Genomic DNA, 24,342 nt, shown 5'->3' with positions numbered 1-24,342 from the left:
TATTAGATATTTTTATTTAAGATATTATATGTATAGCCATTATTACAGACTTTCTGTGTTTTAATCTCAACCATAACAACCCAGCCATCTATATTTAATCCTGACCATCTATATTTGATCCTATCAATCTTTTAACTCATATTGAATCCTAGTCGTTAATCTCATAACAAGCTTAGGGTTATGTTTCAGTTTTCTCTAGTCTAATCCTAAAATTAATCGTATTGGTCAGTGACAATGCTGAAATGTTTGATGTCTAGAGTAGAGCTCCTTCCTTAGCACCAATCCAGTCAGATATTACTTTGAACAGGCAGAACGGTTCCGCAATTGTTTGTGTCTGCGCTCAAGGTGCAACTATAAATAAACCCCTACAGAAGGAGAAAGAAGATGATGAAGAAGAAGAATAATCGATGTTGACTATGCTCCATCTTCAGCTGCCGCTGGATCTTTGCCACATTTTGCTACAGCACGGCAGTACCAGTCTGCATAAAAAAAGCCCACCATATCTTCCTCTTCTACAGGTACTTGTAGTTAAGATTATATTTATGTCACCATTTCTTTCATTCATTTTTTAAATTTACTCACAGATGTTGGATTTCCCCATGATATTTTAGGACTCTTACCTCATGAATTCAAAAATCAGAAATCCGACAGTTGTGAGCAAACTTCTGTGCTGATCTTTTGATGTGTTTAGTATCATTTTGAATATGTTTTTGGGTGTGATCATCTTGCTCTTTTTTCCTAGAGATATGTGTGAGAGATGGATGGAATGAACAAAATATATGGGTAAATCTAGGTGGAAAAATACATATGTTGTTCATAGATGAGACAAAGGGGGAATGGTACATATACAAAAGTAGAGAAAGAGAGAGAAATATAGGTAGGTTCAGATAAATAGTATATGATTCATGTGTTTGGAAACAAAGTAAAAATGTTTCTCACTAGAAAGAAAGACACAGAAGAAAGCTGTGAGATGGAAAATGATACAAGACACTGAGATAAAAAGGTGAGGGAGAATAGGTAGATCGAGATCGAGAGAGAGAGAGGGATATATCTTTGAGAGAATATTGATAGATAGGGAGATATTGCGAGAGACAAATATGTGAAAAATTGGTAGATAGGTGGAGACTAGATATGTAGGAGATGAATGCAGAAAATATATGGGAGTTGATGGAGAAGAAAGAAATAGAGACCTTGGGGGAGGGAGGGAGAGAGAGAGAGAGAGAGAGAGAGAGGTGACAGGGAAAGATATGTGGGAAAAACAAGGTCATGTTCTTCTAAAAAAAAGGAATAGAAGAGTGACGAATTGGAGAAAGGGATAACCGCATTGCATTTGATGAGATAAATTACATGTCCTCTCTCTTCTTGGATTAATCATGTCTCTTTTACATGCTCACTTTTAGCGCATAGATACACCTTTTCAAAGCAGCTTTACAAATAAACTTTTCAAAGCAATTCTAAAAAATGTAGAAGAAACCTACTGAAATTACTGGAGGAGTTGCATCCCTCCATCATAGCGTTTCAAATCCATAACTGACTCATTTAAAAAAGAAAAAAACATGATTAATCCAATAAGAGAGAGGGAGAGGGTGGAGAGAGAGAGAGGCCAAAGAGAGAGTGCAAACGAGAGACCGAGCGATAGAGAATGAGAGAGAGAGAGGGAGAGAGAGGGGAAGAGAGAGTGATCGAGAAAAGATAAGAGAGAGAGAGGTCAACCAAGAAAAGGCGAGAGAGAGAGAGAGACTGACTTAGAAAAAACCGGAGCAGAGAAGAAGAGAAAAGGAGAGAGCGAAGCAAAAGAGAGAAGATGAGAGAGAGAGAGAGAGCGAAAGAGATATTGCAAGAGAATGAGCCAGAGAGAAGATGTTAGGGACAGAGAGTGAGACAGAGAGATCTAAGAGAGAGCTAGAGCTATTAGACGAAAATAGATGATGTTTTGAACGGACGTAATGGGACTGAATGGACTACCATTCAGTTATTCGTCCTAGGAATTTCGTTTCGACCGTTTTATCATTCGTAACGGTTTCATCATCGTCACAGGCCCGTCAGTCTCGTTCTGTCATTCATCTGTTAGAAAAAATGGAACATATAACGGACGTTTAGATGACGGAATAGGGGCCTTTTTTAACCCTCATGGACGAGGAGCTTCTCGGCTGCACCGCTGCTTCCCTGGGCTTACCTGCTCACCATCAACGACCGATCTTGATCTCCGGCGATGGATGTTGCAGAAGATGAACCTTTGAACCTCATCCCAGCATCGCCACTCTCCCGCGGCCCGTCCGCGGGCGTGTTGGAGAAATCCTCCGACGTGCTCTCGGCGAATCAGATCTCCATTTCCTATGGACCAACGACATGCTCCTCTGGCAGCGCACCGCCTTCCACTTCCAGCCTGAGAAGAACTGGATGAACGGTCTCGACCCCCCTCCTCTCTCTTGATCCTCTTCTTCTTCCTTCCTGTCTGGTTTTCTCCGTCGATTAACCCATTTCCCCTTTCCATGGTGGTTGAGTTCCTCCTCTTTAGATCCAGGCGGTACGCAATATCATCGAACATAATTTCCTGCCATTTTTCAGATTGAGGAGAGATTTGAAAAATTGGGGCTATGCAGGGCCACTAATCTGCTAGGCGTGGTACCACCTGTTCTACCAGTACAATCCTAGCTCGGCGGTGTGGGCGGAACATCTTGTGGGCCTACGCGGTGTTGTGCGACCTGGTACACTGGCTTCACCTGCCCCTAGCCCTGGTCCCGGACCGCTGGTACAACACCAACGGCGTCTGGAACAGCCCACCATGCTCCTCCGCGATGGCCATGTCGCCATGATCTACACCGGCTCAACCAACGCCTCCATCCAAGTAGATGTGGTTGTTCTGTTCTGGTTGTTTTAAACCAACAAAAAATTTGCAAAAAAGAACCGCACGGCCTTGTTCTTTGTTATTTTATTTTTGTTTCAAAAATGAACAAAATTCGCACATTCACACAAATTTGCACATTTGCACAAAACTAGAACAAAATTTGCACAAAGGGAACAAAATAACTGCACATGGGTCTCTGCGATGTTCTGTTCAAATTTGTTTTTGTTCTGTTCGGAAAACCGAACATAACGAGAATTCTCACAAATTCGCACAAAAAGAACAGAATGACCATCTCTACGTCCAAGTCCAGAACCTGGGACCATTCCTTAGACCTCAGGGAATTGATAACGGATGTCATTTTACAGTTTTTAATTAATATATTTAATAAATTCATCGTCAAAAAATGTCATCCGTCATCCGCCGACTTTCGTCCGTCATTTTAGTCATCCATCATCCATCACGAATGACGAAAGACAAATGACGGATTACTAAAAGCTCTCCATTCAGTCATCCGTCCTACAGCTCTAGAAGGAGCACGAGCAAGAGAGAGAGAGAGAGAGAGAGAGAGAGAGAGAGAATGATCATTAAAGAACAGTCAAAGTTCACCTATACCACAACATGATTATGGCTGACACATGGGATACCATTTGCATTATTTTAATCCCTTTAAACAATTTTGGCCCGTCCGCCCTTATAAATGAAGAGAAATCGAGAACATTAGAACGGCAGTTCTAACGGCTATCATTAGGATGGCAGTTATAGATCTAGATCTGTAACTGCCTAAATAGTTTAAACTTCCCGTTATGATCTACCCTATAAATACCGACTCACATGTCCTTTATCATGTATGATTTAATAGAGAAGAATCACAATCTGCATTGGTGTTGCCACTCTTCTCATCTTCTCTCCTTCTCCTCTATCCCCATTCTTCTTCCTCTTCTTCCTCTTCTGTGAGTGAACTTTTCATGGTATAAGAGCCACCGATCTGAGGGTGTGTTCATAGAGATTTATTGCTAAAAAATCTGCTGATAGTCAGAAGCAATCTGGCTGCAGAATCTGCAGTTTCTATCGTGCAGAGAATGACCCCCGTGAAAAAGCAACACCATTGTCGACTTGTGGAGCGACAACATAAGATTACAAGGAATCCTCTCAATGGTTTAGGCCCTTCACCTCTCTCCGCCAGACATTGATGCCGCGGAAAACCAACAATGCCCTCATAATCTTGCTCTCCTCCAGCCTCGACATCCTAGCATTGGTTGCTGCATTCAGCCATCATCTTCATCATCTTGGGCGCCATCTGGATCGCTCGTTCTTCTTCAATCGTGGTTTTATCCTGCAACTTATTTCATCATGAATACATCTGAAGCTGGAGCTCTGATGATAGCTGGACAAGTTCCGGCCTTTGTTCCCTCTGGCAGCACCATGTCCATCAAGTTGACAAACGACAACTATCAAGCATGGAGGAGCTCCATTTTGCCTATTTTAAATGGGTATGATTTAGTCAAGTATATTGAAGGATTATCTCCACCAATTTCTGTTTCAGATTCAGAAGGAAAAATCATAGAAAATACTATGCTCAAAGATGGTGGAAACTTGATCAGCAAGTCCTTGGCTTTGTACATTTGACATTATCAGAATCAATTATTCCTCGCATCAGCAAAACAAAAACAAACAGAGAAGCATGGGAGAAACTTGAGCATACTTTCTCAAATCGCAGTCAATCAAGAATCATGGAATTACACAGACAATTTCACACTGCGAAGAAAGGTACAATGACTACTGATGAATACATAGCATATTTTAGATCGATTGTTGAATCTCTTGAAATTTCCAATCAAGTGATTAGCAAGCCTACAATGATTTTTCACTTTTTTAAGAGGACTGGGCACAAATACTCCCAGTTTGTGGTTAGTATCAATGCCAATATCAAAATTTTGAAACTTGATGACATCATTATGAATCTGAAGGCACATGATGCATACTTAGCATATCAGCAAGAAAATGCAGGAGAATTTTTCCCTCCTTCTGAAAACTATACTCACACTAGAAGTGTACCACACTCTATTCAAAAAGGCAGAGATGGGTATTACAACAGAAATTACAGTTCAAACCATGGAAGAGGCAGAGGCAGAAACAACATATTTCAACCACGTTGTCAAATTTGCTTCCAATTTGGGCACCGAGCAAGAGAATGCAACGAGTTTCGCAATATGAATGATTCAAGAAATCAAAATCAATGAGCATCTTTGTCTTCACAACAACCAAGAGCATACACTGCAAAATACTTATGTCAAAATAACTCATGGTATCCTGATAGCGGAGCTACACATCATGTCACTTCAAATCCAAATATGATACAACAATCCACCAGCTATCTTGGGCATGATCAACTCTAAGTCGGTAACGGCTCAGGTTTGAACATTCTATCAATTGGTTCTTCTAAAATTGTCACACATAATAAGAATTTATATTTAAAAGATGTTCTTCATGTTCCTGAAATAACCAAAAATTTACTTTCAATTCAAAAATTAACCTTAGATAATGACATATATGTTGAGTTTCATGCCTCATATTGTCTTGTGAAGGACAAGAAAACACACAGGATCCTCCACAAAGGCATAATTAAAGATGGCCTCTACTGCCTCGAATCTTCAAGTACAATCCATCCTCAAGCTCATCTTGGAAAGAAAGCTTCAACTGATATTTGGCATTCTAGACTTGCTCATCCTCATTTTCAAATTTTACAGCTTATAATAAACAAATTTGGCCTTCTTTTTCCTCACATTAGAAAAAATTATATGTGTGAATCATGTTGTCTTAGTAAAGCTCATAAGCTTCCTTTTATCTCTACTAATCATTATTCATTCAGATTTATGGGGGCCATCGCCCATTTAGTCACATTCTGGTTATCTTTATTATGTTGTTTTCATTGATGATTTTAGTAAATTTACATGGTTATATCCGCTTATAAGAAAATCAGATGTTCTATCTACGTTTATTGAATTTCAAAAGAAAGTAGAAAATCAGTTTTCTCATAAAATTAAATACTTTCAATCAGATGGTGGTGATGAATGTCAAGCCCTTCAATCTCTTTTTAAGCAAAATGGAATCACTCATAGAATTTCCTGCCCACATACACCTGAACAAAATGGTACAGCTGAGAGAAAACATAGACATATTGTTGAAACAGCTTTATCCTGACTTCATCAAGCTAGTATGCCCAAAAAAATTTTGGGATGAAGCGGTCTCAACAGCAACTTTTCTCATAAATAGAATTGCTACACCAGTTTTACAACACAAGTCTTCGTTTGAAGTCTTATTTAAAAGTTCTCCTAACTATTCCTGGTTACGAACCTTTGGGTATCTTTGTTTTTCATTTTTAAAGTCATACTCCAAACATAAATTAGATCACAGATCTAAGAAATGTGTCTTCATGGGATACAGTGTTCATCATTTTGGATATCGATGCCTCCCACTACACAAGTAAGTTTTGTATATCTCGTCATGTTATTTTTTATGAATACATATTTCCATTCTCAAATGCAGGAGTCAACATAGCAATGCCAAGTATTCTTGGTACTTGACCATCTAAAGATTATTATCATATTCCTCTACATTTTTTAGCTACGTCTCAATCTGCACAAGATACTCACTGTTCTAATAATCCAGATCATTCACCACTGGTTTCTTCATCAAGTTTTGATCATTCCAAAACTTCGTGTTCCACTATTAACAAAAAGTTACAATTTTCAAATTATCCTATTTCTGATAATTCAGTCGAATCCAAAACGCTATGTGTTGATGAGGAGTTGGCTTCAACTTTAGATAAGACACCAGAACCAGGTGTTAGTTTTAAAGTCAAATATTTATCTGATATTTATTTGGAAAAAGATACTTCTTCACCATCATCATCTTTGGTTCAGCTTTCTCAACCTACGCAAGTTCCCACAAAGAATATTACTGTTAAACATCCTCTTACCAGTTGTTTTCATACTACTATTGCAACTTCTGTAGAACCTGCTTCTTTTTCTATAGCATCTAAGGACAAAAAATTGGGTGCAAGCTATGGAAAAAGAATACAAGGCACTTCTTGACAACGACACTTGGTCTTTAGTTCCTTTGAATCTTAATTTTAATATTATAGGTTGTAAATGGGTTTATAAACTCAAATGCAACTCTTCTGATGAAACAGATCATTATAAAGCTCGTCTAGTAGTTAAAGGCTACCATCAGCAAGAAGATTTTGACTATTTTGAAACTTTTAGTCCTGTTATTAAACATACTACTATTAGATTACTTTTATCAATTGCTATTAGTAAACAATGGAAAATACATCAATTAGATGTATCAAATGCTTTCTTACATGGTGATCTATCAGAAACAATATATATGGAACAACTTCCAGGTTTCAAACATCCTGAATTTCCAAATCATACTTGTAAACTTAAAAAATCAATTTATGGTTTAAAACAAGCACCAAGAGCTTGGTTTACTAAACTTACATCTTTCCTTACTACACTTGGTTATTTAGGTTCAAAAGCAGATACTATTTTATTTAAATCTGATCCAATATCGCCAATATTTATTCTTATATATGTTAATTATTTTAATTATTTGTCCTGATCATTTTATTATTAATAAACTTCTTAATGATCTTCAATCATGTTTTGCAATAAAAAACCTTGGTCCTGCACATTTCTTTCTTGGAATGGAGTTTATACCACTTCATAATGGCTTTTTACTTTCACAATCTAAATATATTTATACTCTATTAAAGAAAGTTAATCTTGAAAATAGCAAACCATTACCTACTCCCTGCCCCTTAAGTCAATCGTCTATTTCATCTACTCCTTCTGACTCACTAGATGATTCTACTTACATAAGCTTAGTTGGCAGTCTACAATATCTAACTTTAAATCATCTTGATATTGCTTTTGCGGTTAACAAAGCATGTCAGAAAATGCATAAACCATCTGGTGATGATTGGAGAGCTTTAAAACATTTACTTTGCTATCTCAAAGGTAGTATGACATCAGGTCTTGTTTTTTATAATGATCCTACTATGTCTATAAATGCATAAAGTGATGCAGACTGGGCAGGTAATCAAGTTGATAGACTGGGCAGGTAACGAAAGTAGTATTATCCGTGAACGTATTGAAAAATATACTAGAGAAGTAAAGGTTGTGAATACCGGTACCGTACTTCAAGTGGGTGACGGCATTGCTCATGTTCATGGTCTTGATAAAGTAATGGCGGTGAGTTAGTAGAATTTGAAGAGGGTACTGTAGGTATTGCTTTGAATTTGGAATCAAATAATGTTGGCGTTGTATTAATGGGGGATGGTTTGCTGATACAAGAGGGCAGTTCTGTAAAAGCAACAGGAAGAATTGCTCAAATACCTGTAAGTGATGGTTATTTGGGCCGTGTTCTAAATGCTCTAGCGAAACCTATTGATGGAAGGGGGGAAATTGCAGAGTTTTGGGTGTCCCTTCCAGTCAAGAATTGGGGCCTCACAATCACTAGCCAATATGAATATGATTTTCTCTCATGTCTTTTTTCTTTGTTCATGGTTCGATATTCTGGTGTCCTAGGCGTAGAGGAACCACCAATCCATCCCGAACTTGGTGGTTAAACTCTACTGCGGTGACGATACTGTAGGGGAGGTCCTTCGGAAAAATAGCTCGACGCCAGAATGATAAAAAGCTTAACACCTCTTATTTTGTAAAATATGAAAAATCAAATAAAATGCAAAATGCAAAGGTCGTCTTATTCAAAACCCTGATTATGACATCTCTTCTCTCCCACTTCACACCTTGGAATGCACTATTCTTATAGAGACAAAAGCTCTTTCACATCTTCTTATCTTAACCCGAAAGAAATGGCTGAGGAGAGGAAAGGTTCCTTTTTGAGGGTACTCCTGGGAACAGATCCGGTGGAGACAGGGTGGGGCCTGTAGCTCAGAGGATTAGAGCACGTGGGTACGAACCACGGTGTCCGGGATTCGAATCCCTCCTCGCCCACAACCGGCCCAAAAGGGAAGGACCTTTCCTTTACCTATGGGGTAGCAAAATCATGATCGCGATAGCGGACGCAAAACTATGGAACTTGGGTATGGGTCTTTTGTCAAAATGGAATGGCCTTGCTTTTTATTTATCGTGAATGTTCATAGAATTACATATAGTATAGTACGCCTGGTATGAATCTGCATATTTATATTTTACCCCCCGTAACTCTTCCTCAGCCAGACTTGGGCAGAATAACAGAATAAGTACAAGTATTAGTCGCATAGCAAACATGCGTTCCTCATTATTGTTTGCTGGCGATAAAGATATTACTTAAACTTCTCTATCTAAGCTCTCTTGTTTAACAACAAATTTATGTTAAAAATGTATGGTCACTCTCAACTTGATGAACTAATAGATAATAGGAAATTTTTGGTTATATAATAATAATCAGTGGATAGTCAAAGACTATTACTAATTAAAGTAACGGCTTATACTATAAAGAAAGTAGTAAAGCAAAACAAAATATTCATTTTAAACTCTTTGATCTTTCTACATCTAATGAATTATGAGTTCAAACCAGTAATGCAATCAACTCCATTTGTTACTTCCATTGAGTCTCTGCACCTATCCTTTTTCTCAAAACAAGGATTTGGCTCAGGATTGCCCATTTTTAATTCCAGGGTTTCTCTGAGTTTGGAAGTTACCACTTAGTAGGTTTCCATACCAAGGCTCAATGCTATTGAGTCCGTAGCGTCTACCAATTTCGCCATATCCCCTTTCTTTTTATTTCAGACCGGAATTCCATTGTCATCCCTTCCACTTCTTTTATTTCTATTTTAGAAATCCAAATGTGGAGTTAATTAAATTAGCTACTGATTTCTATAGTATAGCGAAAAAGTATTTATTTTTTGATCTATTCTCTCGTTTTAACCTTGTCAAATGATCCATATCCCAATCGAAATTGATTCTATCATTGATATATCTGCAATTCAATAGTGATAAGATATATCCCTAGATCTATGTCTCTACCCACTTTATTTTTACATCGGTACATGGAATACTGGAACGGTCGATATTTAATCTTCTCTATTTTGTCCTATTTACTTACTTTACAAATGAAACCAGAAGACTATGATCTGGATTGTATCTTTATCCTTATCTTAGACTAGATCTGCTATACGCCGAATAAAAGAGATGGGACTAATACCAAGAAAAGACTATATATAATAAGACCCTAGTATAACTATTATTGTTCTAATTTAATTTCATTTTTTTCTTTTTTTAGATTAAAAAAAGTTTTTATTGAATTCATCAATTCATATTGAATACATTTTTATAATTTTTTATAGTTCTATTTAATTATCAATTTAAGTATTTCATTCTTATGAATTTTGATTATATATTAAAATTATATATATATTAGTTCCTTCCATTACTAATTTAACTAATTTATTCAAAAATGTTATTAGTACTTTTTAATATAGTCAAATTGGATTTTAGTTAGTTTTGGTATTGTTATAAAAAACTTATATTCTTATAATATATAAGGTCTAATAGAGTTCTTGTACAATTAAGTAGATTAGCTAATAAATAGTATAGTTATTATAGTTAAGTTAACTACTCTACTTATTTGTATTTTTTTCGTAATTAACTATAATATAGTTAAGTAATAGATTTTTTTATGCTAATCAATGTTTAACATAAGAATAAATACACAACTATATACTATTACATTAGACAAAAAGGACTCTAATACTAGACTAGAGAGATATATATAATATAGGCTATATATAAGATAATAATATACAAAAAATATAACATACAAAGAAAAGACTATACAATAATTCTGAAATGAAGAGAAGATAAGAAGAAAATAAACTGAATTGTAAATAGTCAAGATACTCATAATTTGCGTGCTATAAGTTAGTTTGGTTATGTGATCAACTCAACATTTTAAGTTCGATATGAACAAACCTTTTTGTTTTTCTATAATATGAAATTATGTATCGAGATAGGAGTATGAAACAAAGGTTATTTCCAATTTAATCTTATATATATTTTATTTTGGAGTGGAGGTATGTTTCAGCGTCTCCACATTGTTCACAAAATAATTAGATTTCAAAGAGTTTAAAACGAATATTTTGTTTTGCTTTACTAATGAATTACTTAGTTTTTCTGGGTAAAAATTTAATATCATGGAGCTCAAAGAAACAGTCAACCATAGCTAGATCTAGTACACAAGTAGAGTATAAATCCTTTGCTAATGCTGCATCTGAAGTTATATGGATAAATTCTCTTCTTAAAGAACTTCGCATTATTCCTTCATCTATTCCTACACTCTGGTGTGATAACATCGGAGCCACTTATTCGACAAAAAATCCTATTTTTCATGCGCGAATGAAGCATATTGAGATTGATTTTCATTTTGTTAGAGAATAAGTTGCAGCGAATCTCCTCGACATCAAATTCGTCACAAGCTCTGGACAACTAGCAGATATCTTGACCAAGCCACTATCAAAACCAAGATTTTGGGAGTTGCGTTCCAAGCTCAACGTCTCCTCCATCGCCTATGAGCTTGCGGGGGGCTGAAGAGAAATCGAGAACATTAGAATGGCAGTTCTAACGGCTATCATTAGAATGGCAGTTGAAACTTCCCGTTATGATCTACCCTATAAATACCAACTCAGCTGTCCTTTATTATGTATGATTTAATAGAGAAGAATCACGATCTACATTGGCGTTGCCACTCTTCTCATCTTCTCTCCGTCTCCTCTATCCCCATTCTTCTTCCTCTTCTTCCTACTCTGTGAGTGAACTTTTCAATAAATACATGTAGTTTCGACTCTCGTCTTCTACGTCTTTTCATTCAGACAACTCTCGTTTCAAACAGTGACGGAGTGACACAGAGACCGAGAGACATAGACCAAGGCAGCCACAAATGAGGGGCGCTCGTAATTAAAACAGAACCCTGAATCACTCGCCAGATACATGTTTCGGGGTTTTCTAGGCCGAAGGATTTCGGATTTCTTTACATTATGGGCGACGCAAAGCCGCACCTGTATGGCTTTTTGCTCACAGCAAAGCAGCATCACGTTCTAAGGCCAAACCGCCGCTGTCTCTGTTGAAATGATGATAGAGCATCAATATACTCTGCCTCCCCAAAGTCCGGCCACAGTAACTTTGAGAAGTAGAGTTCAGAGTAAGCAGACTGCCACAGAAGGAAGTTGCTCAATCGCAGCTCGCCGCTAGTCCGGATCAAGAGGTCTGGGTAAGGAGAGTTGATTGAACAATTCGTCACTAGTTCTTCCTCAATCACGGCCTCCGTGATACCAGAAGGTTCGAGCGTTCCATCCCTCACTCTCTGTGCAATCTTTTGGCATGCTTGCACAATGTCGCTGCGTCCGCTGTAGCTGACGGCCACAAGCAACTCGATCACCGCGTTATCCTTGGTCACCTCGGAAGCTTCCGCGGCCAATTCCTGCAGGGACCGTGGGAGTTTTGTGGAATCGCCGATGATGCAGAGTCTAATTCCTTGTCTGTCGAAGAGAAGAAAGCACGAAAAATATAAGCTCGATCATCCAGGAGGGCGTCGAAGAGAATGGCCACAACCCTGCTGCACGTCCAGTGGAGGTGTAAGAGAAAGTACCTTTTAAAATCTTCCAGGTTTTCTCGAATAACCCCCTCGAACAACCTCATTAGGAAGTCGACCTCCGTCTGAAATTAAAGAAACACGGCAAGTCAACGGTGCTGAAAGGGACGAGATGCGTAGGCGTAAGCGGCGGGCGAGCAGAAAGAACTCACCTTTGGCCGGAGCCAGTTCTCGGAGGAGAAGGCAAAGACGGTGAGGACCTTAATACCCCAGCTGGAGGACAGTCGGACGATCTCTCGCAGGCTTCGATACCCGGCCGAATGACCGGCCGATGTGGGCAGGCCCCGCTCTCTCGCCCACCTCGAATTGCCGTCCATGATGAACGCCACGTGTCGCGGCATCAGATCAGGACTGAGGCCGGGAGGAAGAGGAGACGTCTCCTCCGACACCGGGGATTCCGCCTGCCTGCTCTCATATGCGTGCTCTCTGGCTCCGACGAATGATGATTCCGCCGAGATGGCGGCCGCAGCGGGGACGCGGTCGCCGGCGAGGCGAGGGATTTGAATGCCCCCAAAGGACTGCGGCAAGACTCCGACATGGGCTTGTCTTTCAGCCGCCTTCCGCCGTCTACGCGGCCCTTGCGCCGCTACAACCGGACAACCAACAGGTTGCCCTTCGAGAGGGAGGCTGCGGGGACGGGCCGTGGAAGGGAAAGGGATAGCAAGCATGGTACGCTGGCCCTAGAGGCGTTTGTTTAGGGGCATTCACTCGAGCCGTGGGGGTATGGCGTCCCTTTCGAGAATATCGACTATCGAATATCGACTATCGGTATCGAGTAGAGTAGGGTCCCTCCCTAGAGGGGTTCCAACTTCCAAAGCTGAGAATCCCGGCCAAGCAGGACGACGTACTTGAGCGGGGAGGAGAAGGCACGAGTCCTGAATTTCTTTACAGATATGACCCCCAGAATGCCCCTGTTGTTGCGCCCGGATTTTATCCTCGTCGCCGGCCTTCTTCAGTCTTCTCGATGCTTCGGCGGTCCCGTTAAAATCTGATATCGGCGGCTTCCGGGCAGCTCTGGCGCTCAAGCGAAATGCGCGGGTGCCATCGCCCTGTCGGTCTCCTTCCAATTCCTGCTGACCCGCGGCTCCTCTTCCACCATACGCTGCCGTCCGAACCCAGTTGAGTTCGATTAAGCGCGGAAGTTTTCCCGACGTTTTGGTAATATTCTTTCCCTGAAGAATTCTTGGATGCGAATCCGTTTGTGGTTTCAATTTTCTCTTGGCCGCCGCGCAAGCCTGATTTTCACTTGAAAGAATCTATTTCTTGATGTCACTTTCATCTTTCGTCAATTTTTCGAAGCTATTTCCGCCCGTCGTGGGGCAGATTGACTGAGCTTCTGGACATTTCTATGGAGAACAATTGTTTCAAGGCATTTTTTGTGGTTTCAGCTGACTCGTAAAAGTAGCCATATTTTGGTAGGAATATTAAAATTTTCATATAAAACGATATGTGGACGTCGCCTCAACACGTGGTCTGAGCCAATTTATGTGCCCCGACTTGTTAATATGGCAAAATATTAATTTTAGACGAGTGACAGGAAATTATTCTCCACTACGTCAATATCATTTCCATTTGCGAAATACAATGAGCTCGAAACCAATCATGTATTCTATGGTAGGCTAGATTTCAGGGTTTTTGAAAAAAAAGCTGGTTGCGTGAAGGCTTTTTTCTTGTAAAAAAGACGAAGCGAGTGGTTCGTATTCCGCTCAAAATCTAATCATGTATTCCTTGTCAATCTTTTTGGCAGAGTAGATTTCTGGTTTCTAAAAAAATTATGAGTCGAAACGCAAATGAATTTGTAAAAGGGACAAAATGAATGGTTCTTACAAATATTAGAAGCCTAAGGCATGAGCTTTAAACTATATCTTTACATGATGAGTAGCAGATGGCTTAAAATTAAGCTTCGAAACATACAATGTTATAATGGTCAGTAAAATTTTCAAACATTCCAAGTATATGTTAATAGACATGCTCATTTTTTTCCAAAGGGAGAGTTTTCCTACTATGTCCTATGTGCTGCAACTTTTCAAACTGCACGTCGCTCACCTCACAGAGCAACCACATAGCACATCGAGCACGTCTCTGCGCGGTTTAGTGAGATTTGATAATAATAAAAACATCGTGAGCTCATCTCCGCTCATGCGGCGGAGCCTCTCGATAAGGCCAAGAACATAGCAGATATCAGCGGAGCTCATCTACTAGGGTTTGCTTGTCCGATATCTGTTTGATATCCATTATCAGACAATTGAAATCCGATATCAGTTAGAGATCGGGGCAGTTTTGGATACAAGATATCAGATATTCGATGGATATCGAAACCCTTCCCATATCGGATATTGAGATGGGTATCAGCTAGTCTAAGAACATAGCAGATATTGATACCGAATATCGATTTTTGATATCCAGATATTGGATATTGAAGGCCATAATGAATTTTATATCTAGATATCTGTAAAATAAACTGTCCCATACGGAAGATGAAGCAAATTACTGTTAAAAATATAAAATATGACTACTTCAACCAACGATAGAATAAAGATAATTCAATTTGAAGGAATAGCAGAACTTCCTAGTTCATACACTGCTATGGAACACAAAATGCAGGTTTATTGGCGTAATCCCATACCTTCTCTAAACAACTTTCCGCCCAATAAATTTTCACCACAACATCTGGAAAACTATTTTTACTGTATATCAGTAAAACATATTATTTATACTTCAAACTTCATTTGTCGAACGGTAATATTTGATAATCTAATTTGCATTGTTTAATCCATGTTTCCTATAACAATGGTTATCAAGTGAATGAATTAGATATACGCTTACTATTTATTAAAATCCATTAACACTAAGTATCAAGTAACTGATATAATTATATGTGTCATTTTTTATTAAAAACTAATTTTTTAAAATATCCAGTAAATGGATTAATTCCACTTTAATAAATATTGATAACCACTGGTTGTTATTTTATGCATCATCTATTATTATAAAACATAGAAATTTAATTATCAAGTGAATGGATTAATTCCAGTATTAAGTATTTATTTATAACCGCTGATTTTTAATTATAAAATGAATGAATTAAATAGATGCTTCAGTATTTATTAAAAACAAAAAAATTAACTAATATGTGAATGGATTAATTCTACTCTTAACTATATATTGGAAAGCACTGATTGTTTTTACATGCTTTATTATTTATTATAAACATAAAAATTATTTATTAAGTGAATAATATAATTCTATGTTTCATTATTTACTGTAAACCTACACTTTTTTAATTATCGAGGAATGGATCCATACGACTCTTAAGTATATATTCAAAACCACTTATTCTTAATTATCAAGTGATTTGTTATTTATACGCTTAAGTATTAAAAACCAATAATGGTTAATTATCAAGTGAATGCTATTGTTCAATGCTTCATTATTTATTAAAAACCTAAAATTTCTAATTATTGGGGGAATGAATTAACTTGACACTTAAGTACAGATAGAAAACCATTGGTTTTCAATTATCAGCTGAATGGACAAAATATATGCATATGTATTTAGTAAAAATAAATAATGATTAATTATCAAGGGAATGATATAATTCAATGCTTCGTTCTTTATTATAAACCTAACACTTCTGTTATTCAGTGAACGTATCTGATACATGCTTTAGGTATTTAGTAAAAACCAATTAATATAAAGTATCGAGTGAATGATATAATTATATGCATCATTATTTCTTAAAAACCTACAATTTGTAGTTGCCTAGTGAATTCATATTCCTCTCTTAAGTATATGTTGAAAACCATTGATTATTACTTAGCAAAGTGAATGGATTATAAATATCCATAAGTATCTGTTAAAAATAATAATGATTAATTATCAAGTGAATGATAGAATTCTATGCTTCATTATTAATTAGAAACCTACAATTTATACCTATCGAGGGAATGTGTTAGATATAGGCTTAAAATTTTATTAAAAACCAATCATGGTTAATTATCAAATGAATGATATTATTATATTCTTCATTATTTATTATAAACCTACTATTTCTCATTATAAAGTGAATGGATTAATTGTACTTGTTATTTTATGTGTATGTTGTAGACGTAAAATGAGGATTATAAAATTTTAGCATATTTCTGAAGTTTGACAAAAAAAATTTGCAGTAATAAAATACTCTTTTATAATATGTGTGCCATGTATTATGCCCTCCACTGTAGTAGGCTTTACTTTAATAAGCCCAAGATTAGTCCATATGTGTTTTGTACTGACTTGGTCATCACCTGCATAGTGTCGGACGACGAATGAAATATGATCTAATTTTAAAAAATGCTATACATGACTAGGGATTCAAACCTTGACATGATGAAATGACCCCATCTTCACCATCCTTATCATCAGAATCCAGGTCAATGTCTTTGTAAAAGTGTTTATTGTCTTCACATAGCAGGATGGATAAAACAAACCACAAGTTAATATTGATAGTGCAGCCCGTTTCCTCGGTCGAGGAGGGGAGGACTTTCTTACAACCACTGCAGTGAAAACAAAGCTCCAAATCCAATATTTCGAACGGTCAGTTACGAAAAAATTCAAACCAATTCAACTAACCTATTCAACTAATATATTCAACTAACCTATTCTACTAAGTTCGATGGCGATGGAGAACACGCGAGAAAATACTGGATGAAATAATGCGGAGCACCAAAGAGGGAAGGGTGGATCTTTAGCATTGGCGTAGCGCGATAGGGCGATGTAGGAAGTTGTGGAGGTGTTTGGTGGCGAGAGCAGATGACATGCACTTTAACAAGCCGAATGCGGATCCAACTGCTCAGCCAATTGGCAGGGGGTCAAGGGGGGAGTCGCCCCCTTGTGGGGTTCAGAGCACACAGATGCAGAGCGAGGGGGTCAGAAGCACACCAATTCAGAATACGGCACAGGGGACGGCTCCGTGCAGTGACCATGCGAGATACAGCTGCACGCGGTGGCAGCGTAGGCGATGGCTCCGTGCATTGGCCGCGCAGGCCGCAGCTGAGCGCAATGGCCGCATGGGCCATGGTTACAAGCTTTGGCCACGCGGGAGACCGTGCGCGGGGTCACGCAGGCAGTGCCCATGCGCGTAGGGTTGGGTGAGCGGTGGCCGCGTGGGCAGCTGCTGCGCACAGGCTGCGTTGGCGGCTGCTGCACGCAGGGCGCTTGGGCAATGATGTCAAGCGAGATTGCATGGACAGCTGCTGCATGCGGTGGTCACGAAGACGGTGGTTGCGGGTGGCAGTTGCGCTAACAATGGATGTGGGAGGGAGGTATCCTCTCAACTGCGACAGCAGTTGTGACGGTAGAGACAAGACTAGAGCAATTTCTTTTAGGCAATTTTGTTGTCTACTCGCTCTACGCTACCTCTTGCAGCCCTTGATCATCACTATCTTCCAAGTAATCAAATTTCTTGGATGATAACTTCCAAGAAGCCCCGTTCTTGGGTCGCTCCACTGTCAACCGCTGATCGCCACTACTTCGGCATTGTCGCCTTGCCACAGCGCCGCCATCCTCTCTGCCACCTTGCTCACATTGGCATCATGTGCCAGTCAGCCGCGCCAGCGTCCCTCGCGTCCTGCGCCCCTGCCTGCACAGTTGGTGCCCACGTGCCCATGTGCCTACGTTTGCTTGGTGCACACCTTTGTGCCATGCGCCCCCAGCGCCCGCGCCCCTCTGTGCTGTGTGCCCTAGCGACCGCACACCTCTATGTCGCACGCCCTCGTGCCCTCGCGCCACTACCACATGAGTGCCCGGTGCCCCCGCACCCTTCGCCTACACACCCTGCGTCTATGCCCTTCAGCGTCCCCTTGCACCTGCCCACCGTGCCCCAGTGCACCCTCGCTCACGTGCCAGTGCACCCAGTGCGTACGCGCGTCCCTCTGTGTGCGCGCCTACACACTCGGCGTCACACGACCTATGGGATCTGCAACCTTCGACTCGTATGTGTCTTGTTATGTCGTGCGGCCCCCGTGTACCTTCCTATGTGCACTTGTCATCATCCTGCATCATCTCGAACTTTGGGTATTAACCCATATAGGTTTCATCCTCTCCCCTACGCTCGTAGTTAAATTACCTCTTAGAGTTCTGTGGATTTGTATTCCTCTACCTGAGAATTGATACGTCGTGATAGGATTAGCCACCAATTGTCGAGGGATAGGATATTTCTTGTGATACGGCTTGGCCCTAACGGTAGAGGACTTGGACGCCTTTGGGTATTAAAATACCCCTCATTGCTTAAGGGTCTAGTCAGTCGAAAGGGACATTAAGGAGTCTGAGTTTTATTAATCAAACTATATGTCTTTAATTGGTCTTCCGATTAAGCAGCATTGTCATGCATTGTCTCATTGAATTTACGTGCATCACCTGAGCATTATATTTCATTGAAAGATTATGTCTTGTCACCTTATTGTGTTGAAACACGGTGCCGATCAACCCCTGTGACTTCGTGTTATATCAACTTGTGATCAATTGTATTATGATTTCATTATGGTTCACTAGGTCATTGAACGTATCCATCAACTTCATTATAAAAATCATACAAAAATATCTCTCCATGCAATAATATATTTCCATCAGTGTAATTAGTCACTAATAATATATATCCATGCAAGTTTTCCTTGTCATTATCAAACTGATCAATCAATAAAGGGATTTTTAGTAGTAAAAATATACACATTTTACAAATGTTATATGCATAATTTTATTAATTATAACTTTATTTTACTATAAATTTTCCCTCGATGCATTAATTCTTGGAAATCTTCAACATGGTCATTTTTCTCACTTGAATCCTATCTAGTGCTTGAACGGCATTTTTTTATCCCATTTAGAAAATATTTTGAAATAATTATGGCCTTAAAATAAAGTTTTAAGTGGCCAGCTAGGGACAAGCCGATGGCACTCTAGCCAGCTTCCAGCCAGCTAGCACACAACGCTCCAGCCAACCAACAGCCAATGTGCACCCCCGCACAAGAAGCCCAACTACTGACCCACTAAGCACATAAATAGGCCCCATAAGGCCAACAACAAGCCTACATAGGCCCATGGATAAGTCCACCCAAGCATGAGAGAGAGGTCAAGTAAATTCAGAAGTAAGACGAAAATGGCATTTATATGGTGCGTGGTATTTTTTATTTCTCTGATATGGGATAACGGATGGTTTGTAGTTTTCAAATCCGTGTCGTGTCGGGCTTAGAAGTGATAAAAGTGATCGTGGCCCAAGAGGCTACTGTCTTAGTAAATTATAAGAGAAAGCCGTCCGATCACCTTTAGGAAGATCGAACTATTAGATCTGTTCGTAATATCTAAACATTTTCTTATTTATTTTTCACGCCTTCAGATTGGTTGTCGTGAATGACGAGGTTGAAGATACCACCAAACAGCCAAATCATGAGCACCAATAATGATGGGGAATGCTGACGGGGCGTGTTGATGAGTCAAAGTGGGGTACACCGATTAAGCTGGGTCTATGGCAGTCGTTCAACCATCATTATGAAGATTGAATGGTCAGAGGGCAGGGGCATCTTTTGCCACCCGGACCGCCATCCCCATTGGCCAGTCGGCAATGGCCGGCAGTCCCCATTGGGGGGCCATAAGGAAATCCAATGGCTATGAAAAGTCAATGGATCAAGAGAGAATGAGTGAAGGGTCGAGAGAGAAGCTCTCTTGACCCTATGAAGATGTTTTTTCTAGGATTAACAATTATCTTTGTCACAGGAAGGAACAACAATGGTGGAGGTCCTTCTTGAGGTTTGAAGCATGCAATGACGTCATGACAGCTTCGGCAGAGTGCAGAAAACTCAGGGAGGATTTCGGGAAGGGCGCGGAAGCAAGAACTCTATGCCAACAAAGAAGAGAGTAAGGGGGAAGAGGCACACCAAGGTTAGGGGGTGATTACTGGCATCCCCACCCCATTCATTGACTCAAGGCAGATCCAGTAAGCTTTCTAATGGGGGACCATCCAGACGATGCCCGGACGGGACGAGTCCAACCACACTGGGCTGCTCGCGTCGACGCTCGCCATCTGGGGTTCAAGTACCCCGCGTAAGTATCATTTCATTTCGCGCTTTATTTTCTTTGGTTGTATTCTAATTTATGGACCTTACAGACTGGGCCGGTGTTTGGCCCTTGTCCATGTTGTCTTTCATTTTCTTGTGTAACCGTTGAATGGAGGACGAACCACGTCTCGCGATGGTTCATCCTCTAACGACATCACTTGGCCCCTATCCTCCCTATATAATGGGATAGCATGCCCAAGTGAAAGGAGGCTTTTGGTGAATTGAATTTGTGTTTCTTTCTATCTTAGTGTTAGTGGGATTTAGATAGGAGTTAGAGAGAGTAGAGGGAACGTGGTTGTTCCCATTCTCATGTCGAGATCACTCTGTGAGTCACCACCGCACGTCCTCACGTCGAAATCACTCCGTGAATCGTCACCCCACGTCTCCGTCGAGATCACTCCGGAATGTTTTCTTGAAGAATCAAGATCTACAGCCCTTGGGCATTTCTGCCATCGTCTCTTCCTCGTCGAGATCACTCCGAGGATGTGTTGACATCACTCGCCATCATCAGTCATTCCCTCTAGAAGCCAGCCGTCGTACCTCAAGATTTTCCAAGATTCAAGAATCAGCCCTCAACTCTTGGGCTTCTTGATCGGTTAATCCTCAAGAAAGTCTGGGTTTCTTGTTCTGCTGCCGCCGCCATCCATGCCGTCATCTCCGTCGCCTCGATCGCCGTCTGAGCTCCAACGCCTGGCCATGTCCCCCCCCCCTTGCACGATCCATAATTGCGCCAGCGCTCGTGCACCAGCACACACCCAGCCCGCGCCTGAGCGTCGCGTGGCGCACGTTACGTGCCCTTGCGCCGCTCGCCCGCACGGCGCTCGCCCTTGCGCCGCCCACCCTCGTGGCGCCGTCTGCGCGCCGCACGATAGCATGTCGCGCACTAACGTGCCCCGGCCAAGGTGCTCGCCCGCCTGTGTCCGCACGCCCGCAGTCCAGTGCACCACAGGCCGGTGCTCACGCCCCCGCGTGCTGCGCGCCCTCGCGCCGCTTGTCCGCGTGCAGCCCACCCTCGCTCGTGCGCCCGACCCCGTGTCCGCGCCGGGTCTTTCCCCGCTCGAGCATCGTGGTCTCTCTTTCCTCCTCCAACTCTTCTCCTCCGGTGTTTCGCCTTCGCCGGTGCCTTCTCGTCTTCCCGTTATCACCATACCGGATTATTCCTCAGTGGACTCCCGTCGAACAGGTATCTTCTCGTCTCCCCCCCATTACATTTCAGTATTATTACCTATTGCAGTGCCGTCTTCCTCTATCAATTCCTCTAACTAGGACTACGACGATAACTGCTATAGGTTATCCACTTGTCGAGAGATAGGACTTCTTGTGGCAGACGATTAATCGCTAATTCTTAGACTTGGAACAATTCAGGGCCGTCGGACGCCCCTTCCACCGTAGTCATCTTCAATAGTCTCAAGGGTCATTGGGAGTCTAAGAGTGATCAATATCTCCATCATTGAAGTTCATTGACCATTCATCCTAGTCGTAGACGTCCTATATTGCTCATCTGTTTTTTTCTATCGACATTCATTTCACCTAAACAGACTTATCGACTCAATTCATCATCTTTACTATGACGTAATACAAACCGTTGATCCCGGTAGCATCGTATTACATCATATTGGTATCAGAGCCGGGCGTGTTAGCATCTACTTAACACGGTCGGTAGCATATCACCGTAAAATTTTCTTTCTCAACTCACATCATTTCTCAAAATTCATACGCATTTTCCTTTACGCACATCATTTCATCGCATACATCATTAGTTAAACCCGTAGAAACTTTTTTGGTGGATTGTTGACCATAGGATGGCTCGCACGCGAGCCCAGTATCGGAATACCGATATAGTAGAACGCGGCGAGGATCATGAAAATGATCCCGCTGTAGGGGATCTTCCACCCGAAGATCCATTAGAGGGACACTTTCAAACGGAACATCTAGAGGATGACGAGGTAAATTTACCTCCACCACCTCCTAGGGAACCCGCTACTCGGGTCCCAACACCTATCGGCGAAGCGTCACATCCTGCCTCCCGGTTATCCGAAGACCGGTTTTCCATCACTGTGGCACCTACCCGTAGAGCCTCGCCGAATGATCATCACAGTGCGACCACAGCTAGCGAGGCGCCTCAACGCCCCGGCAAGGCCTCGATGCCGAACCCACCTGCTCCGACACTACGACAGCAAGACCCGTCGATGTACCAACCACGACACAACCGGCAGCAAGGATGGGAGAACGACCATGGAGAGCACCGAAGAGCCCCTCCACCTTTGGACGGGTACCAACACCAGAGATACTACGACGAGCGTTCCTACCCATTGGATAGGAACTATTATCCACCTGAGGACAGGAGTTCTCTGCCCTATGACCCCCATTGGTATCATCACGGGATGACCCATAATCCTAACCATATTTCAGTGCCACATGCGCCCCACTATCAGTCCGTACCAAGTGGCCCTCCATACGCCACCACCCGTCGACCGGATGCGGCTACGTATGGCGGTCATTCCACTCACCCACCCTACTACGGGTCGGCACCTACACCCGCACCCGCCCCATACGAGGGGCCCTGGGCGCCACCAATGGTGCCACGTAGATATACTACGGAGTATCCACCGGCGCCGCAGCCAGCATACCCACTGAAAGCGCCAAACCGACCAAGGAGGACGAACCCTTACCCTCCGCCTCATGGGTACGCCCCACCCGTACCCCCTCTAGCCCCGTCGTTGCCTTACCAGCATTATGGATATCCTGACGATCGACCCTAATGTCCCTAGCCGGCTCCACAGGAAGCACGTTACCTGAGCATCTGGATCATGCCTACCCGTGTGACGCACAGCGTCGGCCGCCTGCTCATCACCATGTTGATGAACACGAACGACATAGAGAGGCACACCGTGCCATGATCCAGAAGAGTGTCCGCATTGAGGTACCCATTTTTGAAGGGTCACGGAACCCAAAAGACTACACCGATTGGGAATCAGACTTGGAGAGTTGTTTCCAATGGTACGACATGGACGACGACTTGTGTGTATCCTGCGCCGAAGCTCGCCTTGGGGGCCAAGCCAAAATATTTTGGAAGAATGAGAAGGATGTGGAACGACGCTGAGGAGACCCTCCCATCACATGGGATCAGATGTCGCGAAAGCTCAAGGATAAGTATATTCCAAAGCTTTACATGACCCGCCTCTTGCTTTAAGCAAGGGAAACGTAAGGTCAGCGACTACACAGAGGATTTCGAGGAATATAGAATGAGATGTAAATTTTTGGATAGCCCACAAGTTCAGATCGCATTCTTTATCCATGGACTCCGCCCTGACTTAGGAGTACGCATCCTACAACAAAATCCGACGAATGTGGACTTAGCCTACAGCCTTGTCGAGAGCAATGAGTTCAGCCATGATGATATCACGCCACCCACTCCCGCCGCTCCATGAGTGACTATCCCCGCGTTGTCCACGCCCTCGGCTACACAAACCCCGTCGAACTGGATCCGAGGGAGCACCACGGTTCAGCGCACGAATACTCCCTCAACGGCACCGATCACCAACCCGACCCCACCTATGTCCTCGGCGATATCCACGGTAGGGCTCCAAACACCGCTCGTGAGCCCATTCAGTGTTTTAAGTGCAAAGGTTTTGGGCATCGCCATACCGACTGTCCAACTCTCCTCCACATGGATATACATGGGAACCCAATGGAGATACAGCCGGAGGATGATCTCGAGGTCGATGAGTACCCTGCTGAATCCCGACA

The 24,342-nt window shown here is 41.7% G+C and overlaps 1 protein-coding gene across 1 annotated transcript; it reads right to left on the bottom strand.

Annotated features, from left to right (window-relative positions):
- Positions 1 to 11,772: 11,772 nt before the first annotated feature.
- Positions 11,773 to 13,693, bottom strand: LOC144714420 (cis-prenyltransferase 4, chloroplastic-like). Its single transcript, XM_078589157.1, has 3 exons — positions 12,655 to 13,693; positions 12,500 to 12,567; positions 11,773 to 12,389 (listed from the first exon to the last, which is right to left on the bottom strand). Exons 1-3 carry the CDS (start codon positions 13,168 to 13,170, stop codon positions 11,942 to 11,944), a joined length of 1,032 nt encoding a protein of 343 aa, XP_078445283.1. The 5' UTR covers positions 13,171 to 13,693; the 3' UTR covers positions 11,773 to 11,941.
- Between the last annotated feature and the right edge of the window lie 10,649 nt (positions 13,694 to 24,342).

The sequence above is a fragment of the Wolffia australiana genome, chromosome 17 (genome assembly GCF_029677425.1).
Source record: "Wolffia australiana isolate 7733 chromosome 17, ASM2967742v1".
Taxonomy (NCBI): domain Eukaryota; kingdom Viridiplantae; phylum Streptophyta; class Magnoliopsida; order Alismatales; family Araceae; genus Wolffia; species Wolffia australiana.
This window is presented reverse-complemented; position numbering and strand designations above follow the sequence as displayed.